This window comes from Delphinus delphis, chromosome 4, assembly GCF_949987515.2.
Source record: "Delphinus delphis chromosome 4, mDelDel1.2, whole genome shotgun sequence".
Taxonomy (NCBI): Eukaryota; Metazoa; Chordata; class Mammalia; order Artiodactyla; family Delphinidae; genus Delphinus; species Delphinus delphis.
Window position 1 is genome coordinate 66,488,627 of NC_082686.1, and position 21,824 is coordinate 66,510,450.

At 35.8% G+C, this 21,824-nt stretch overlaps 1 protein-coding gene across 5 annotated transcripts in view; it reads left to right on the forward strand.

Moving 5' to 3' along the window:
* The first annotated feature begins 1,923 nt into the window (after window positions 1-1,923).
* STXBP5L (syntaxin binding protein 5L) overlaps window positions 1,924-21,824 on the forward strand; it is a 360,323-nt gene continuing 340,422 nt past the window's right edge. For 4 of the 5 annotated variants that reach the window (XM_060010734.1, XM_060010730.1, XM_060010732.1 and 1 more), the window contains exons 1-2: window positions 1,924-2,077; window positions 3,210-3,406. In XM_060010734.1, the coding sequence (XP_059866717.1) occupies window positions 3,218-3,406 (189 nt within the window). In that variant the 5' untranslated portion in view covers window positions 1,924-2,077; window positions 3,210-3,217. The remainder of the gene's footprint in view (window positions 2,078-3,209; window positions 3,407-21,824) is intronic. The other variant, XM_060010731.1, reaches the window with a different exon arrangement.

Genomic DNA, 21,824 nt, shown 5'->3' on the forward strand with positions numbered 1-21,824 from the left:
ACCACTTAGTTTGCTAAGATAGTATAGTGTTAGTGATTAGCAGCTTAGGGGGTTTTCTTGCAAACATTACCTGTCACTTTGCTGAATTAGGATATCTTCTTTCTTCATTCTCATCAAAAGACCAAACGATCACTTGCTATAGGTTTGTTTCCCTTTATTTGAAAATTAAGGAGTTGCCAATAGACTTTCTGATGAAGGAGAGGAGGGCATCTAAATCCATTATTTTAGACCACAATGCCTACTTCTCAAAGAGTTGAAGCAATTCCCCTCTCCCCTTTTTAAAAGAAAAGCAAGACATAAAAAAGAGGAAAGCAAACTCTTCAGCCTCAATAGGCACCCATGCTTAGAGGTGAAATGGGCCAGGAAGAAGAGAAGAAAAAGAGAGTAAGGACAGATACACATTGTTAGGAATCCAATATAAAATTTGGAACCCTACTAAAATGGGTTTATATCAGACATGGCATTTGCTTCACCCTTATTTTTACCCCTCCAAAACTAGATATAATTGGGTGCCATCTCATAAATCTTTTACTAATGACTGTCAATAACCCAATTGTTCAAAACCCTTTAAGCACCTCTTATGTGTGAAACATTGTGTCAGGTGCTGAATAAGATAGGAGAAATATACAATACCATGTCTGACTACAAGAGCATTACTTTCTAACTGTGGCAATAAGAGACTACTAAGCAGTATTGGAGGGGTCCTTGGGAGGTCTCCAAAGGAGTAAAATAGTACTAAAAAAATAAAAAAGAGAACATGAGCATTGAGCTGAGGATCCAAAAAAACTGTGCTCTATTCTATCTCTGCCATTTCCTTGCTATGTGACCTTGGGCAACTCATTTCTCTTTCAGGTCTCCCCTTTCATCCCTCATCCCTTCCATTCCCTTCCTCCAAAGGAAAAAAAAAGAGAGAAAAGAAAAGAAAGAAAAAGAAGAGGTTATCCTAGAAGATCGCTAAAATGTAAGAATATATGGGATGATTACTAATAAGCTCTGTTGCATTGCCCAGATTGTAGTCTACAGCTTGCTATGGTCCCCTGAGCTGCCCTTCATTTTCGGAGATGAAGAAATCGAGGTCCAAAACTCCCCAAATTCAGTAGCAAGTTAGGACTCAGAACCACATCTTCCCATGCATCTTTCAAAATGATTATAGTGACTCAGAAAAAGCTTAAAAAATATTTTTGACATGGCTTACTAAGTGAGAGAGATGTTTCTTAAAAAATTTTTTTTGTATATATGAAAATGGGAGGAAGCGACAAGTCTACGTATTGGAACAAGGTGAGCGATTCATTCCTCAGGATCTGAAAGGCTGTATATTCCAAAACTCTATTGCAATAACATTCCATTTGGCAGATGTGACCTGTTAAGCAATTATACAAGTAGCACGGCAGTGAGGGAAGCCCATAGATGCACCTGGAGAGCGGGAAGAGGCTCAGAGGCGGTAAACTGCAAAATAGTTGCCCAAATCACAATATTGTCCAGAGTCAGACCTAGGGAAACCCTTCCTGTAGCCTTGAAGGCGCCCAAGTTCTCACGCTTCCTGGCATTCTATTGATTCACACTTGCGTCCTTCAACAGGTAGCGCCAATTACAGCCCACAAAGCACGGCCCCCCAGCATAGTGGCCAATACCGCTGTCAATCAAATACTTCACCTGCCTTTCTAAATTTTCCCCTCCCCCTTTCATTGGCGCTTCTTTCGACCTATCCACAAATTTCTTCCGCGCCTCGCACCGCGGAACTTGGCTATTTGGAGCCTAGGATTGGAGCCGAGGCTACTCCCGCCCTTTGACGTACCGGAGCTCTCCGCCCCTTTCGCGGGCCCCTAGCAGCCAGGGGAGAAAGGGCGGGCGAGCGAGGGGGTGGTTTGGGGGCGGGGCTTGCCTCCCACGGCGGGAGGGCGGAGCCTGCGGTGGAGACTGCCTGCTCCGGTAGGACCTCGGAGAGCGCCGGACGCCGCTCGCTACCAGAGGGACTGGAGCAGCGGCCGGAGCCGGGCCGGACCGACGCCTGCGAGCCCGCATCCCTCCGCACCCACAGCTTTCCGGGCTGGCAGGCGGATAGTAGCGGCTGAGTAAGGTGCCTAAGTCGGGAGTCAGTCATCCCTCTGGGACGCCGACGCCGCCGTCCAACCTTGGCTCCCTCACACCTGTGTGTGTGTCTGTGCGCGTGAGCGCCCGCGCGCGTATGTCTGCGTGAGGGTGTTTGCGTGTGCTCCGGCTGGGCGCGCGAATGTCTGTGTGAGGGTGTTTGCGTGTTAGCGCGCCCGCGGGCGAGAGCCCGGCGCCTAGGCGCTCGGCCCGGGGAGGGACCGCGGGAGCGGCGGCTCTCCTTGCCCAGCAGGCTGTGGCGGGACTCGGGCCGCAACCGTCGTCACCACTGCCTCATGTCCCCCAAGAGCCACCAACGTGCTGCGGGGAGAGCGGACGGGCGGGCTAGCGAGGCGGCGGCTGCGGGCAGAGCGGGGCGGGGGTGGTGGTGGTGGTGGTGTGGAGGGTGAGAGCAGCGGGGTGGGGGCAGAGACTCGGGGAGGGAAGGGGGAGACGGAGGGGGAAGCGGAGGCAGTCGGCGCCGCTGCTGGCCCCTCCCGTCGGCTGTTGCTGTGGGTCACCTGCAAGTGTTTTGGGGTCCGGGCTGTACCGGGTGGAAATGGTAAAAGGCACCCTCACCACCCCGCGTTTCCTGTTGAGAAAAAGGGAGCGTTGAAGATGATGAGGGAAAGCCCAGAAGGTGGTGGCAGAATAAATACGAGCTCTCCCCCACCACCATTTTTCTGAAAATAAAATACTGAGCTCAACCTTTAGGAGGAAAGCCCACCTTTAAGAAAGAGAGTCTTGGTCTGATGGACTCTGGTTTGATTGTATAATAATGATGATATAATGCTAATGACGATGATGACACTGCCTTTTATTTTTACCCCGGTGCTGATAAAGCGTAGCTACAGCTGGGGATAAAGCCCTTGAAAATTTGGTGTCTGAGGAGGGAATACTGGTGCTTTTGGAGTTGTGTTTTCTTTTTCTTTTTCAAAGATATGCATTTTAGAATTAAAATTTGACCAAAGGTTGATTTTTTTCCTTTTTTTTTTACTCATTGAAAGCCAATGCTCGTAAAATGCGGACTGGCTACTGCCATGACTGATGAAAAGCTAAACACTTTTACCCACGTATAATTCCATGTGTTAAGTCACCCTTTCCTTTGAATTTCTCAACAGTTTTTAAAATGAAGAAGTTTAATTTCCGAAAAGTTTTGGATGGCTTAACTGCCTCCTCCCCTGGCAGTAGTAGCAGCAGTGGCAGTAACAGTGGTGGCGGGGCTGGAAGTGGTTCCATGCATCCAGGAGGGACTGCAGGGCTTCTCAGAGAGGAGATTCAGGAAACCTTGACTTCAGACTATTTCCAGATTTGTAAGGTAAGTTTTGAATTGGCTTAAAGCTTATTATTTCTTTATTTTACTACTGTGAGGAAAGAATTAAAACACTCCAGGGACTGGAAATTGTTGAGATGCCAGTATCAGAGAGTCTGGTGCAGGGAATTTTGTGGGTAGGTCAGTTTGAATTAAGATATTCCAAGCATCAACTTAAAAAGCAATGATAGTTTAAGAGGGAAATAAGCAAACATAAAAAGTAGACTCTGCAAGATAATATTAAGGCCCATTAATGGACTACTTTTTAAATTTAATATTTATGTATAAATAGTTAATCCCATTCTGTCATTCAGAGAAACTAATTTTATTTCACTGTTCAGTATAAAATGATTAAAGCTATTAAGATGTTGCTAGAATTAAGTGGATAAGAGCTAGATGAATATGTCCATTTTAAAATATCTAGTGGCAGTGTTTAAAATTCTGAATAAAAACACACCCAGATTCTTAAATTCTTAATAAACAAACAAACAAACGCTATGGGCTTAATACTTGTAAGAACGCAAAAATAGCCTGTGTTCTGGTTTAGTGAGGAAGCATTTTCGGTAATTATACTTTAATATTGAACTTCTAATAAATAAGCAAAAGAAAGAGTTTCTGATGGGGAGAGATGAGAATTTACAAAACAAGCATTGTGTTAATATATAGAGATAATTGTTTTATTTTCTGACATCAAGTGATTTATAATTTGTATTGTCCTTTTTTGGGGGGTGGCGTAAGAATGTGCTTTTGACGTGTCATGTGCAGTAAGAAAGTTACCAAGTCATTCATATGATGCAGATGAATATAGTTTTATAAATGTGTTTGAATACATGAGAAGAAATAGTAAATTTTTGAAATTAAGTATTAAATTTTTCAGTAATTCAACACAAATTTTTTTGAAATTATTAAAATTATTTTTGTAGTAAACAGATTATGTGTCATGGGATAAGTTTCAATTATTCCCTTAATTTCTGTTCCCAGTAGGGTCATTATAAAAACAAATCTATAATTACTAAAATATTATAGATTACATAAAAGCAAGTTTATTTAGAATTAGGTTAGATAAACAGATTTAATTCTAATCTACCCTGTGAAATTTGTATACAATACAATTTTGTATACAAAGTTGTATACAATTTTGTCCTCACTTTGAAATAATAGATATTTTGTCAGATTAGGGAGGAGCTTAACAGTGGTCATGAGGCAGATATGTGAAAGGGTCCTAAAGGCCAAATTTGAACTGCTAAGCAGGGAACTTAGGCCCTGATTCTCTAATCTTTGATGTATTACTATTACCATTCCAAGAATCTTAAAAAATTTCCAAAGTCTCTCAGTTCGTGAATATGATAGTAATGCAGGATAGTTTTAGTAGAGGTAAACTTGATATAGAAAAGATAAATTTCTGAAACAGAATGGCATTGGACTGTTGATGGTATAAACTGGTAGAGAAGGTTTTAAGTAAAACATTTCAGGGGAAATGGGTGAATGCAAGAGAGGAAAATGGGATAGATAATCACCTTCCTATTTATTTAGGCAAGACAGTCATGCAAAGTGGCTGAAGTTAAATATGTATTACTTCAAAAACATATGGGATGGTAGGTAGAGCACTGGCCTAGGAATCAGAAAATTTATATTTTATTTAAAGCTCTGCCACTTGCCAGCCACATATTCTTTGGAAAGCCATTTATCTGCCTTGTGACTTGATTTTCTCATCTGTAGTATGGTAATAAGTATTTCTGCTCTTCTTACCTAAGAGGGTAGTTGGGAAGATCAAACAAGACAATTAGGTGAAGGCAATGTATAAGTTGGAAAAGGCAGTGAAACGCATATTTATATGATTGTTAAAGTTTTAAAATCACCTTGTTCTTGGTGGAATGACTATAACCAGTGGGTTATAAAATATTAGGTAACAATATTCAAAGAAATTATAAGGATAGAAAGCTATGTGAGCTGAACACTAATAGTATTGAAATCTCACTAAATGGGGAAAGTTCTGTGACATCTTTAGATAGGAATATAGTTAATTTTAAAAAGTGGTTATATGACTTTAGGTTACCTGGACTGTAATAAAATGTGTAAAGATGCATTAAAGAAACTCCAAAATTAAAACTGTTACTAAAATGGGGAATTAATTTGGACTCACTGATTATATGTGCAAAGAACATTCTATTCTGAGTACTAAGCAGTTGGTACCTTCTGAGTACTTCTACCTTTTTAATATGGCCAAAATTAAAGTACAAATCAAGAATCTGCTCTTTTGAAAACTATCTTCCTCTCTATTATTTGATTGGTTGTCAAATTCTATCCTATTTCCTTAGTATTTTTACAATTTATTCCCTTCTCACCATCTCCAGTACTTGTTCATTCCACCATATTTTCTTGCCTGGTCTCTTCTTTTTTGTGTGTGTGTATGTAAAATTTATTTTGGATCTATAACATGTTTACTGATTTGAATAAGGCTTATTTCATTAACATGTAATTTCCCCCCTGTAACTGTTACTAACAATGCACTCTGTTGAATCTCTCTCTGGTATCAGGTTCTCTTTAACAATTCAGTCCAATTTCATAACCTTAAAAAACACCTTTATTGTGAAAAGGAGGGATAAAGTGTTTAAAAAGCTTCTCTGACTGCACCTTGTTTTATAGTTTTGATTTTGGAACAAGTGAACATTTCATATAATTAAAAAATTTGGATCAAAAAGGAAAAAAACTCCTACAAATCTGAAACAAATGGATACAAATGAACCTAGGAGTATATAAAATCGATAGTATATACCACAACCTAGGAGTATATAAAATTGATAGTATAAATCACACAGAAAAGAACAATTATTTCAAATGACATTAAAACTCAAACTTTTGGGCTTCCCTGGTGGCGCAGTGGTTGAGAGTCCGCCTGCCGGTGCAGGGGACACGGGTTCGTGCCCTGGTCCGGGAAGATCCCACATTTCGCGGAGCGGCTGGGCCCGTGAGCCATGGCTGCTGAGCCTGCGCGTCCGGAGCCTGTGCTCTGCAACGGGAGAGGCCACAACAGTGAGAGGCCCGCGTACTGCAAAAAAAAACCAAAAAACAAAAAACTCAAACTTTTAATGGACCTCCATGGTGAGGTATATCCTAAAGAGCAAAAAGAACCACAATGAAATATTCAGTTGCAATTCATAGTTCTTTTTTTTTTTTTTTGACCACACAGCTTGTGCAAGTGAAAGCATGCAAGTGAAAGCTTGGAGTCCTAACCACTGGACCACCAGGGAAGTCCCACAATTGATAGTTCTGTTGTTAGTAGTAATACTAGTCTTGTAGCTTTGAAACTATTTTATGCATAATATACATTATATATGTATATGTTATGTATATGCATAAGCAAATACGCAATCATGTTAATGTCATTAAAACCAAGATTTTCAGTGTGAAGGCAAAGGGATACAAATATAATAATTGATGATTTAATTGTTCACTTAAATTGGAAATATCCATATGAATGCATGATTTAGTTTTCTTTCTGAAATTCACGTATTTCCTAGCTTTATTTACTGAGAGGGCATAGAAATAATAATGACAGTCTGGTAGAAGTGAGCATCCCCAGTGCTGATCATAGTCTCTGAAAGCCATTTACCAACAAAAGGAAGAAGGGCTCCTTGAAAAGAATGGCTGATTCTAGGTCCAGGGCAGGAAGTGTACCAGATGAGCTTGATACCTCTTGATATGCCAGAAAGCAGGAATGCTTTCAATACCACTGGGGTTGTGTGGATACAGGGGTCAACTTCAAGGAGTTCACATTGGCCAAATTTGGGACAATTTGAGCCTTGAATACTGCAGTGTATAAAGTATAACGTATACAGGCATACCTCATTTTATTGTGCTTTGCTTAATTGCGCTTTGCAGATACTGTGCTTTTTACAAATTGAAAGTTTGTGGCAACCCTGCGTCAAGTAATTCTATTGGAACAATTTTCCCAACAGCATTTGCTCATTCCATGTCTCTGTGTCACGTTTAGGTAATTCTCACAATAATTCAAACTTTTTCATTATAATTATATTTGTTGTGATCTGTGATCTTTGATGTTACTATTGTAATTGTTTTGGGGCACCACGAACCTGTGCCCATTTTTTTTTAACATCTTTATTGGAGTATAATTGCTTAATGGTGTGTTAGTTTCTGCTGTATAACAAAGTGAATCAGCTGTACATATACATATATACCCATATCTCTTCCTTCTTGTGTCTCCCTCCCTCCCACCCTCCCTATCCCATCCCTCTAGGTGGTCACAAAGCACAGAGCTGATCTCCCTGTGCTATGCGGCTGCTTCCCACTAGCTATCGATTTTACACTTGGTAGTGTATATATGTCCATGCCACTCTCTCACTTTGTCCCAGCTTACCCTTCCCCCTCCCCGTGTCCTCAAGTCCATTCTCTAGTAGGTCTGTGTCTTTATTTCCGTCCTGCCTCTAGGTTCTTTATGACCATTTTTTTTTTTTTTTAGATTCCATATATATGTGTTAGCATACGGTATTTGTTTTTCTCTTTCTGACTTACTTCACTCTGTATGACAGACTCTAGGTCCATCCACCTCACTACAAATAACTCGATTTCATTTCTTTTTATGGCTGAGTAATATTCCATTGTATATATGTGCCACATCTTTTTTATCCATTCATCTGTCGATGGACACTTAGGTTGCTTCCATGTCCTGGCTATTGTAAATAGAGCTGCAATGAACATTGTGGTGCATGACTCTTTTTGAATTATGGTTTTCTCAGGGTATGTGCCCAGTAGTGGGATTGCTGGGTCATATGGTAGTTCTATTTTTAGTTTTTTAAGGAACCTCCATACTGTTCTCCATAGTGGCTGTATCAATTTACATTCCCACCAACAGTGCAAGAGGGTTCCCTTTTCTCCACACTCTCTCCAGCATTTATTGTTTGTAGATTTTTTTGATGATGGCCATTCTGACCCGTGTGAGGTGATACCTCATTGTAGTTTTTATTTTCATTTCTCTAATTAATGATGTTGAGTATTCTTTCATGTGTTTGTTTTGCCTGGTCTCTTGAAATCACTTCCTAACTGATTTTGTCACCTCTTGTTTTACCCTATTCCAATTCATTTTGTTATAATAATGGTTATTTCTGAATTATAATGTAATTATGTCATTTTCCCTGCTAAAAATTCTATGTTGGTTTCCCTAGAGCAGTGGTGATCTAGAAACAAGGGTCTTATGTAAAATCCAAGCAAAATAACACCTATTAAAACAAATAAATATGGTACTTTATTGGTGTACATTAAAAAAATAAATTATAATAAATTATTCAGCCAATAAATAAAAAACTGTTTTTTATATTTGGTTTTGTTGTATGATATTATCCATAGACAGGTCGTAGGATATTTGCTAACCTTAAAAAAGTAAAAGTACAGCCTTTATAATCAGTGACACATCTATATGAAGTTCAAAAAGAGAAATGGTAGAAGAAATTTTTGTTCAAGGTCAGCAAAAAACAGGTTAATGGCATCGGTTTACTGCAATGTTTTAAGTTCAGTATGTATGCATTTGAATGCCCATGATGTTTGTGCAGTAATGAACTGCCTTTTCCAAACTTGAATTCCATGAACACAATTTGAAACCACTGCTCTATACACTAAACTTCAGACTGTTTAATTGATCTTTATATAGTTCCTTTCAGAAGGGGCTCATGTTTACCTTTCCATCCTCATTTCCTTGATACCCTAAATATATTGTATTCCCTGAAAGCACCATATTTTCTCATATCTCAACGCCTTTTCTTAGCTTATTGCTACAGATTAGAATATCTCTTCCAGCTTTAATATAATTAGAGAATTCCAGTTACTTTTCATTACTTTGTAGTTGAAACACCATCTATATGAAACCAGCTCTGACCACTGCCTTCCTCATCTACCCACCCCAGGCAGAGTTAGGTTTTTTTTCCTCCTCTTCTCTGTTTGCTTATAGGATCTGCTATAGTGTGAATTTAGCAACTTATTGTGGTTAAAAAAGATTTTTTTGTCACTACTATTATACTATGAACTCTGGGAGACAATTATATTTTATTTTCTTATTATTGTTAGGGTGCTCACTACCTGTTAGGCCACTGGTTCTTAACTCTTTCTAAAAGAAAGATTTCTAGCTCTACCCAGTCTTAGAAAATCAGAGTTTCTAGGAATTGGGCCTAGTCACATGCATTTTTAAAAAAGACCCCACAGGAGATTCTGATGCACAGTCAATATTGAGAACCAGTATAGCAGGCACTTGATATACTTTATAAATGAAGTAGCATATACATGGTTGGTTGATTAATTGAAAAGAGATTAAAGCATAAAGTCATTAATAATGATATATGTCTTAAACATTTTATTTTAAATGAAAACATTTAAATATGCATCAATTTACAAATCACTTGATAAATGACCAAAATTATTTTGTTGCACACTGGTTCTCTGATTAGAGTTCTATGTGAACTTCTCATCCATAAACCGTCCCAAATTCATTATGTGCAATTTTCAGTTTTTGTTTGTTTAAAGTAGAATAAAATGGATTTGTAGAATGGAAATGGATTTGTAATCATGATATTCATACCAAACATAATATCAGATCTTTCCAGATAAACTGGTGTAAGCTCAGAAACATGGTCGTGGACTGTGGAGAGTTGGGCTTTCCAGGACCCTGGAAAGCTGAAAGGAGATTAATTGCCTAGATATCCCTTCCTCAGGTTTTTCATTGTCCCATATTCTTCCAATTTCATATCATTTTACTTGGGAGATTCTGTACCTGAGATTGGCACAAGACCATGATCATAGTTCCACATTTCTGCAGTTTTCATTCATTAAAAGAACTATACAAGATTCCCTGAGATGTGTGGACTTGTCTCATTCTATACTTATAAATGGGTTGAATAAAACATAGTACAGTTGATACTGCAGGATAACTTATTATGGATAAAGCATCTGACAAAGACTTCATGCTCCCGTCACTAGAATGTACAGTAGCGAATAGACATCTTTAAGAATAGTAATGGAGGCAAACCAGAAGAATTAAGCTCTCTTGTTAGGATTGAGGTGTTAACAAATTTAAGAACCAAAAAGAATTAAAATAAAATTTTTTTAAGAGCTAGAAAAACCAAAGCCAAGTTATTCAGTACTCTAGGCTCTCTACTTTGCCTATCCTGAGAGCATAAGGGTGCAGGGGCAGGCTTGAGTAAGAAATTATAGATTTGTGGGAAGTATGATTACAAATTTTTTAGGTTACCATAGAGAACAATTATGTTTTCTCACAAAAGGTCCTTTGGTACTAGTATATTTTCAGCAAATTGAGCTGTTGGTCTCATTTAGTATGGCAGTTCTTATGTCCTTAAAAACAAACGGTGTCGTGCTTTGTGTATGTCTCAATATAGAACTAATTTAAAATCTTATGTAATTTCTGACTTTGGTTATCTGTAGGATTATCAGTAATGATTAGAGTAGATTCCTATCTCTTGAAGTTTAGTGCATTTCTGTAGACCCCTTCCGACTTTACTTGAAGATGTGCCTGTGAAAAACCATAGTTAAGTTTCATAGTTTACTTGTAATGATAGAATGATTATATTGATTTCCTACATTATGGTTCCATGAACCATTTACATATTAGTTTAATAGCAATAACTTTGTATCCATTAAAGGTTTCAAGTACAATAGAAGTCCTGTTCTAAGCTTTTAAATTGAGTTTTTCTTCAGAGAAAATTGAGTTTTTGTTCCTAATTAATTGTCAAAATAATAATCTTTATAAAAGATCTTAGTTATAGCAAGAGTTCTTTTCTTTTTTAATTTAAAAAAGAAGACAACTTTTCTTCTTATCTTTTCTTCTTTATTATTTGAAGGCTAATCTTTTGATATGTGTTAAACACAAGTGTTTTTATTTAAAAATATATATTAAGCATACCGGGGAATCATTTCTACTTATCTAAGTAAAGCTAAAAGTTATTTATAAGGACTGGTAGAAAATCAGTGATTAAGTTTTAGAAAAAAAAATAGAAATTGTATTTAAAGGATTTATAGAAGGTAGTTGTAAACAATAGAATATAAGACTTCCAAAAAGTGCATAATAGGCCTACTGTGATACATGTAGAGAGGCTTGGTTAAATGGAGCATTCATAGTCACTGAAGGAATACAAGAAGATATTTTGACAAGTTTATTATTCAAAACATATTTATTATACAGAGTTAAAAATGATTAGGTCATAAACCATTCTCAGCCAACTGACTCTAATGAGTGAAATAATGTGTTTTGGTTGACTTATCAGAGAAATCACTTATGGTACTTTCTGGACTTATGTAAGATATTAGAAAGAAAGTATGATTTTAGTTCTATTGGAGGCCCCAAGTTACCAATTGTTGTTGATGGTGTAGAGAATGACTTTGAATATATTATGTAATGATGATATATTATCAATATAATGAATTTTAATTAAAATATATAATATTTAATGTATTAATTTTAGTTGTGTCTTATAATTGGATTATGTATATACAGTAAGTATCTCTTGGATTGAAAATAGCATAAAAGCAACAAATAATGGTGGTTTTAGATGTAGGTTTAATACCTGGATTTAAAAGGTAGGGTAGCTAGAGAAAACTGTTATATTTCTTCAGTTTTTCTCCTCTGTTAATCACCTATAGATTTCAGTCACATTAGAAATCTAGTACTTTACCTAAATGAACACAATAAAATTAGACTGTCATGAAAATTTATTGGATGGCTTAATGTTCAGCCTAATTTGTTCATTATAAATTGACTAAAAACCTGTCTATAAGTCTGCAAACCAAAGAAAGTTTGAAAATAAGCAGTACAGTAAATTGAGAAGTTAGGTTGAGTCTGGGGGAAATGCTTAGTTTGTCAACATTTAAGTAGATGGAAAATGTAAAGCTAGCAAAGGAGACATAGGAGAACTGAGCAGAATGATACGAGGAAAACTCAAAAGTAGAAGCAGATAATCTGAAGCTTTCTTAAGAAAGATTATTAAGAGACAAATTCAAGAGTATCTCAGCATTGTAAAGAGATCAAGGATGGTGAAAACGAAACAAATGAAAAACAAGCAAACAAACCAAGAACTACCAAGAGACAGCTGAATTAGACCAAGAGGAAGTTGATTAGGGTAAAAATATTTATGGTAAAATGATGGACAGAATTAAGGTCACACTATAATAGAGGGTAGAATTGATAGGATTAGTACTTTTAAGAGTAAGCGTGTAAATTGATTTTAAATAAGAGAAAAGTGTTGGGAAAGTAGCAGAGATGGTAGATTCTGATAGCATTTTGGTATATTGTAGGGGGGTAATGCAGTCTATCCACAGAAGAGAAATTGAGGCTACCAGAAAAGGAAGAGTAGGGTGGGAAATAGAGGTATGATTTGCCCTTTAAAGTAGTAAGGGTATCTTCCTAACAGAGTTTACTGTGGTTTAGAAATTTGCAAGGGCTTCTTTTCCACAAATGCCACCAGCAGATTATACTTTTGTCAGCAGTGCTCTGTTTTCTCCTTTTAGTACCACCAAACTTAGACCTGCATCATTCATGGTATAAATTTTACTCTTGCAAGATAATTCCCTCTCTCTCTTAAGACAAGACAAGGTTAGCATGATATAAAAGCCTTGTTATTTTGTTTTTCAAGACAAAGGCAAGCTTCCCTAATTGAATTTATAGTTATTAAAAAAGAAAACAAAAACAAACAAAATAAGACACAAGAAAAAGAAATATCCTGAGCAGTAAAAGATTATTTTAAACGAAAAAAACAACAAAAAAAGTAAGGGTATCTGATTTGGAAATTTTTCTTTACTTGAGGAGAATACATATTTCATTTGAATTCTCAGTAAACTCTGTGCTTTATCTCCATATAAAAATATGTGTTTCTACTAGAAGATTGTATTAGTTTCTATCTCTGCTGCAACAAAGTACCAAAAACTTAGTGGCTTAAAACAACACAAATTTATTATCTTATAGTTCAGGAGGTAAGAAGTTTGAAATGGGCATCACTGGGCTAAGATCCAGGCATTGGTAGGACTGCATCCCTTTCTGGAGGGTCTAGGAGAGAGTGTTTTCTTTCCTTTTCCAGCTTTTATAGGCTGCTCACAATTCCTTGACTGGTGGCCCCCTTCTGTCGTCAAAGCCAACAGTGGCCAGTTGAATCTTTCTCGCATTGCATCACTTTACCTCTCCTGCTTTCCTCTTCCACGTTTAAAGACAGTCGTGATTACATTGGGCCCACCAGGATAATCCAGATTAATTTCCCCGTCTCAAGGTCCACTGATTAGCAGTCTTCATTCCATCTGCAACCCTTAACTCCCCTTTGCCATATAACCTAACATATTCACAGGTTCTTTGGGGAGCCATTATTCTGCCTTTCACAAAGATGCTCATTACTTTCACCTGTCTTTTGTTTTCAGTTACTTTATGGAAAACAAAATAACAACAGAGACAATAGTATAATAAACTCTTAGCTTCAACGATTATCAACTTTGTAAATCTTCATCTCCCATTTCATTATTTTAATGCAAACCCCAGACATTATACCATTTTATCTGTAAAAACTTCAGAGATCAGATAAGGGCTCCCTCTCTCTTTTAAAAGCTATGAACCCCAAACCATTGTCACATCTAAAAACATTAACAAAATTTCTTTATATAATCTAATATGCAGTTAATGTTTAAACTTCCTAAATTGTTCCATAGTATCATTTTATAATTGAATTGTTTGGATTGGGATCCAAACAAGGTCCACATTTCATTTTCATCTGACTTGAACTTATCTTTAGTTCAATTTGTGTGCTGTTAGAGTCTGTTGGTTTGTTTTGAGATCAGCTATCCTGTGCTTTTGTGTGTGTTGTTGAGAACAAAGCTCTCTGATTCATTTCTGAACTGGATGACTATATGTGAGGAAGTGGGTGGGCTGTGCAGTGTACCACAAGATGAAAAGTAGACTTAAAAGTTATTTTCTAGAGATGGTCACATCTTTTAAGGAATTGGAAAATAATATTTTAAGTCAGCCTGAGCTATTCCTACTGTTTGTTGCTACTGTGGGGTATATTTCCCTGAGAATATTAGAAAAGAGGAAAATATTAAAGACATAGGATATATCAAAGTGAATAAGAGTGGAGTAGATTTTTTAGGTTGCACTCAACAGTATTAATTTTTATCTATGAAATAACTTACTGGAGGGATAGGATGGGATCCCGTTGCACGTCTCTTTTTTTAAGTGAATATTTAAAAGACAGGTGAAAAAAGAAAACATTTGCAAGGACTCACGCTACTTAGAATTATGTAGCAAGAAGCTGAAAGTGCATTGGTCAAGTCTATTAACGTAGATTTCTTCTACATTATAGGATATCAGATTAATAGACTAAATATACTTGAAGAACTGAATTAGAGTGCATTAAGAGGAGGAGCAGAATACTGATGAGGAACGTACTTTGATTTATTGAGAAATCCATTTATAAATAATTAGTACACTATTTTTATTGGTTACTTATATAATTCAAAAGCCTCCTGGTAGTTTATTTATTATAGGATCTTTCTTTGCTTTTTCTAGTTCTATCTTAACCAAAATTCCATTGCTATTTGAGGTAATATTCAATACTCTTTTTTTAAATTCTGGTTTTAATGAGATATAATTGACATACAGCACTGTATAAGTTTAAAGTGTACAACATAATGATGCGATTTACATCTATTATTGATTAGCACAGTAAGTTTAGTGAATATCCATCGTCTCATATAGGTTCAAAATTAAAGAAATAAAAAATTTTTTCTTATGATGACAACTTTTAGGATTTACTATTAACAACTTTCACATATAATTAGCAGTGTTAATTATATTTATCATTTTGTACATTACATGCCTGGTACTTATTTATTTTATAACCAGAAGTTTGTACCTTTTGACTGCCTTCATCCAACGTCCACCCCCCACCCCACCTCTGGTAACCACAAATCTGATCTCTTTTTCTATGAGTTTGTTTGTTGGTTTGTTTGTTTTTGAAGTATAACTGACCTACAACACTATGTTAGTTCCTGTTACATAACATAGTGATTCAGTATTTCTCTACATTTCAAACTGATCAATATTCAGTACTCCTTTGTTCTGACACAGGTATTAGTATTAGCCTAGGCATTAGGTGAATTCATTTACTTATTATGTATATTACTTATTATGTACTTATTTATTAAAGACCTATATTATGTATAACTCTATATTAGGCACTTTTTAACTAGGTCATCATTTTTTTGGAATGAGTTTGCAAGGCCAGCACACACTATATGAACCATTTATATTTTTATGGGATTAATGATTTGCATCATGTGTACTTCATTTTTTTGGCAAGTTTTATAAAACTTCCTCTTTTATTTTCTTTAATGAAATTTAAAAAAATGGCTTAAATTCTTTGCTTCTTCCCTCCTCTTTATTTGTACTTCTACTATTTTTGCATCATTTTTAACATATGTATTGTCTTTCTCTTTCTATTTCTATTCTCTTGACTAAAAGCTCTTTTATTCTAAAATGAAAGAACCTGGAAAATGTTAAAAACATATTTCTTTTGCCACAATTTTCATTCTCCTAACAAGTCTAATGGTTTTATTGGGACTATTAATATACCAAAATAGCTGTTTAAGTCACAGATTCTCTTTTATTTATCAGTATTCTCTTTAAAGGATTGAAAGGTGTTTAAACTTGGTATGCTCAGTGTAATCCTCAAAGAATTATCTTCAAATCATGCTATTTGATAACTAACCTAATTTCTGTCTTCATACAAAGCAGGATTATACATTTATGATAAAAATTTTATTTAATTTAAACATTTTTCACATGCCCATGTATTTTATTCTGAGGAGAGCTATAGGTTTAAGAAGCTTGGAGTAAAAGATAAATATCGAGAGGATTGGATACTAGGAGCAGAACACTCGAGAGCTGACAGCTGAAGGCAACATAAGAAAGAGCAGGGAAGCAATAATTTGAGGTATAATTTACACATCATAAAATTAACAGATTTTAAGTGCTCAATTCAATGAGTTTTCAGTTATAAACACTATGTAACCATCAGTCAAAATATGATATAGCATATCTTAAATTTTTAAAAAGTTTCTTCCTGCCCCTTTCCAGTCAGTTTCTACTTCCACCACTTTCCAGAGGCAATGAATTCTTAACGTTTATCACCATAGCTTAGTTTTGCCTGTTTTTGGACTTCATATAAATAGAATCACACAGTATGTATTGTGTGTATGTGTCTACGTGTGTGTGTATGTCTTCTTTCATGCAACATAATGTTTTTGATATATGTCTGTGTTGTTGAATCTATCAGCAATTTTTCTCTTTTTTATTGCTGAGTAATAGTCCATCAGATATTTTTATTGAAAAATTACATTTCTATTACAAATATAAACATGCTCATAACAGAAAATACAACAGGTAGAGAGAAAACACTCCTAAATTATTCAAATTTGTAGTTTGAATACTCAGATACAGATAATGATTAGTGATTTCTTTGAGGTACATTTTATATCAGAATTTTTTGTTTAGTTTTTTGTTATGTGGAAATAAATGACCACCCATATGAGAAGAGATGTTGTTTTTTCAAAGCTTGCTATAGCAAGGGAGTCAGTGACCATTACTTGCTTTTGGCAAAGACTCAAAGACCAGCAAGGGAGTGGGGAAAGCTTTATACTGAAAAAAAGGGTAGGCTTCAGGTATGCTCCTTTTTTTTTTTTAAACTGAAGTACAGTTGATTTACCATGTTGTGTTAGTTTCAGGTATACAACAAAGTGATTCAGTTATATATATGTATATATATATGTTCTTTTTTCAGATTCTTTTCCATTATAGGTTATTACAAGATACTGAGTATAGTTTCCTATGATATACTTGTTTATTTTATACATAGTAGTATGTATCTGTTGATCCCAAACTCCTAATTTATCCCTCCCCCCCTTCCCCTTTGGTAAGCATAAGTTTGCTTTCTACGTCTGTGAGTCTATTTCTGATCTGTAAATATGTTCATTTGAATCATTTTTTTAGATTCCACATATAAGTGGTATCATATGATATTTGTCTTTCTCTGTTTGAGCTACTTCACCTAGTATGATAATCTCTAGGTCCATCCGTGTTGCTTCAAATGGCATTATTTCACTCTTTTTTATGGCTGAGTAAGGTCTGCTCTTATTGGAGGTTGTTGGCATGAGAAGCTGGAGGCAGACTAACTATAAGTAGGGCATCCTATATGATGGGTTTGGGAATCATATTTGCCTTTCTTATTAGTACTGAGTTTGAAGTGTTGTGGAGGAGGGGTCTGCAAAAATTAGGAAGCCCAGCAGTCATTGACCAAATCTTAACATTCTGGGCTGATAGCTGCAGATGTTGTGGTTTGGCTTCCTGGAATGATTGCTGCAGGGATTGTGGTTTGGTTTCCTGAGCTTACTTGCTGCTGCAGAGTTGTGGACCAGAGCTCTGTTGTCATACCTGGTCCAGCATTATATATTGTATTGTATGTTCAGTCTCTCAGTTGTATTTTGGTTTGTGTTGTGGATCCTATGTAGAATTGTACATCCTAGGATTTTTTTGCTTATTATTAAACATTAATATTTTTTTCATGTTGTTAAGATTTTTTTCTTTGCATAAGTTTAATGGCTTTAGAACAGTCCATCTAGTGGATGCACTCTTCCTTTATTATTGGAAATTCAGGTTGTTTCAGTTTTCCATTCTTTTAATAATGCTGTTATGAATGTCTGTGAGCATTAAACCTTCAGCATATTTATTATTATTTCTTCAGACTAGATTCCTAGAGGTAAAATAGTTGGGTTATATAGACATATATATATATATATATATATATATATATATGAGTTGGGTTATATATCTTGCTGAATTACTTTCCAAAAGGATTCACCAATTTAAACTCACTTTAGTAATATATAACTGCCAGTTAAATAATAGTCACCAGCTTTAGATATTTTAAAATATTTTTTCTAATTCAGTAGATGAAAAATAGAATTTATTTTAATTTGTATTTTTTGATTATTAGCGACCTTGATTATTTTTCCATATATTTATTAACCAGTTGAGTTTCTTCTTTCATGAATTATTTTTTCATATCCTTTACCCTCTTATCTATTTGTTCTTAGTAATTTTCTATTAGTTTGTATAACATTTTTATAAAGCATACTAATCAATTGTCTTATATTTTTGTGAAAATATTCCCTAGTTCATGATTTTCATTTATATATATACATATATATATTTACATGTATTTATTGATTTATTTTTTGTATGGTTAAATCTATTGGTCCCTTTTTTTTTTAATCTCCTAAGCAAGGAAGTGCCTCTAAAATTCAGAGTTTTGGTTAAATACCTATTTCTATTTTTTTTCTGGTGCTTTGATATTCTATATTTTAATGTTTTTATCCAAACAGAATTTGGCTGCATAGTGTGACTCTAAAATGATTTTTCCTCCAAATAGACAGTCAGTTTTAACATACCACTTAATAACTGATTCTTCCTTTTTCTACTGTTTGTGATACTCCTTTGTCATATATTAACATTTGATATGTATTAGGATTTGTATCTGGGATTACAATGTTTTTACATCTTTCTGCCTGTTCTTATACCAATACCATACTGACAATTTTCAGGCAAAAGACTGATCAAAATAATGTGTAGGCTGGGTTTTGGAATATTTGAAAGGAAATGCAGTGTCTGTGCCCATCAACCAAAGACTGTATAAATATGATCAAACAAATCTGGGTTTATTACAACAAAGGAGATTGCATACCATAGGGAACCATGAGACATCCCAGTAAGAGGATGTTAGGAAGGGCTTGTTATAGGATACGGGCTTGGGTCAGGTGATTTTAGCAAAGTTCAAAGAAACATGAATTGAGTGTTGTTAGAAAGTTGGGGACATTTCTGTCATTTGGTATCCTAAGAATTTTTATCCAGGAAGCAAGAGGAATGGCATAAAACTATAATTGCTAAAGAGCAGCAGTTGCTTGTGTTAGCTAGATGAGGGGAACGTTTAATCATTAGTGTGGTTTGCGCAATGTTCTTGTATTTATCTGACCTAGACATGGTTCTGCAGTGGTTTTGTTTTTATCTTGCTTCATAGAGTGGCCTTGTTTGATATCTGTTCTGTGAAATTGTACATGTTCAACAGGAGAACACCATGGCCTGCCTAGCTGTTAGTGCCAGGCAAGCTCCAGCTGACAGCTGTTAGAGGCTGCTTTTTTTTCTCTTTTAGCAATTTATTACTTTAAAAGTAGCTTTTGTAGCTGAAGTTCCTACAATATGTTGCTAAGCAGGCCTGGTTCAATACTTAGACAAGAGAAATTTTTCTTATTGACAACCAACAATCCATGTTGGTTCATTTGAGTTTGTTATATAATTGTTGGACAACAGCTATTGTTTAGTATAATTATATAGTTGAAATAGTGTACTTGAAAACAACTATCCTAAATAAGTATAATTTCTTGTTTTCTTTTCATTTGCACTATTTCTCCATTTATTCACATTTTCTTTTCCTCTCCATTTTGAGAAAATAACGCAGATTTTATTTCCTCTGTAAAATGCTCCCTGGCAGGCAGCCAGGTAACTCTCTTTTTAGGTTTTTTTTAAAAAAATAATTAATTTATTTTTGGCTGCGTTGGGTCTTCATTGCTGTGCATGGACTTTCTCTAGTTGTGGTGAGCAGGGGCTACTCTTCGTTGAGGTAGCTTCTCTAGTTGCAGAGCGTGGGCTCTAGGCATGCGGGCTCCAGTAGTTGTGGCTTTCAGGCTCTAGAGCACAGGCTCAGTAGTTGTGGCACATGGGCTTCGTTGATCTGTGGCATTTGGGATCTTCCTGGACCAGGGATTGAACCTGTGTCCCCTGCATTGGCAGGTGTTTCTTAACCACTGTACCACCAGGGAAGTCCTCTTTTTAGTTTTTTAAGGAACTTCTATACTGTTCTCCATGGTGGCTGTACCAATTTACATTCCCACCAACAGCGTAGGAGGGTTTCTTTTTTTTCCACACCCTCTTCAGCACTTATTATTTGTAGACTTTTTGATGATGGCCATTCTGACCAGAGTGAGGTGGTACCGCATTGTAGTTTTGATTTGCGTTTCTCTAATAGCGATGTTGAGCATTTTTTCATGTGCCTTTTGACCATCTGTATGTTTTCCTTGGAGAAATGTCTATGTAGGTCTTCTGCCTATTTTTTGATTGGGTTGTTTGTTTTTTTGTTATTGAGTTATATGGGCTGTTTGTATATTTTGGAGATTAAACCTCATTTGCAAACATTTTCTCCCATTCTGAGGGTTGTCGTTTCGTCTTGTGTATGGTTTCCTTTGCTGTACAAAGCTTTTGAGTTTAATTAGATCCCATTTGTTTATTTTTGTTTTTATTTTCATTACTCTAGGAGACGGATCCAAAAAGATATTCCTGTGATTTATGTAAAAGAGTGTTCTGCCTTTGTTTTCTTTTAGGACTTTTATAGTATCTGGTCTTACATTTAGGTCTTTAATCCATTTTGAGTTTATTTTGGTGTATGGTGTTGGAGAATGTTCTAATTTCATTCTTTTACATGTAGCTGTTCAGTTTTCCCAGCACCACTTATTGAAGAGACTGTCTTTTCTCCATTGTATATTCTTGCTTCCTTTGTCACAGATTAATTGACCATAGGTGCATGGGTTTATTTCTGGGCTTTCTCTCCTGTTCCATTGATCTATATTTCTGTTTTTGTGCCAGTACCATACTATTTTGATGACTGTAGCTTTGTAATGTAGTCTGAAGCTAGGGACCCTGATTCCTCCAGCTCCATTTTTCTTTCTCAAGATTGCTTTGGCTATTCGGGGTCCTTGTGTTTCCATACAAATTAAATTTTTTTTGTTCTAGTTCTGTGAAAAATGCCATTGATAATTTGATAGGGATTGTATTGAATCTGTAGATTGCCTTGGGTAGTATAGTAACTTTAACAATATTGTTTCTTCCAATCTGAGAACACAGTATTTCTTTCCATCTGTTTGTGTCATTTTCAGTTTCTTTCATCAGTGTCTTACAGTTTTCTGAGTACAGTTCTTTTGCCTCCTTAGGTAGATTTATTCCTAGGTATTTTATTCCTTTTGATGTGATGGTTACTAGGGTTATTTCCTTAATTTCTCTTTCTGATTTTTCATTGTTAGTGTATATAAATGCAACACATTTCTGTGTATTAATTTTATATCCTGCAACTTTACCAAGTTCACTGATGAGCTCTAGTAGTTTTCTGGTAGCATCTTTAGGATTTTCTACGTGGAGTATCATGTCATCTGTAGGCAGTGGAAGTTTTACCTCTTCTTTTCCAACTTGGGTTCCTTTTATTTCTTTTTCTTCTTAGATAGCTGTGGCTAGCACTTCCAAAACTATGTTGAATAAAAATGGTAAGAA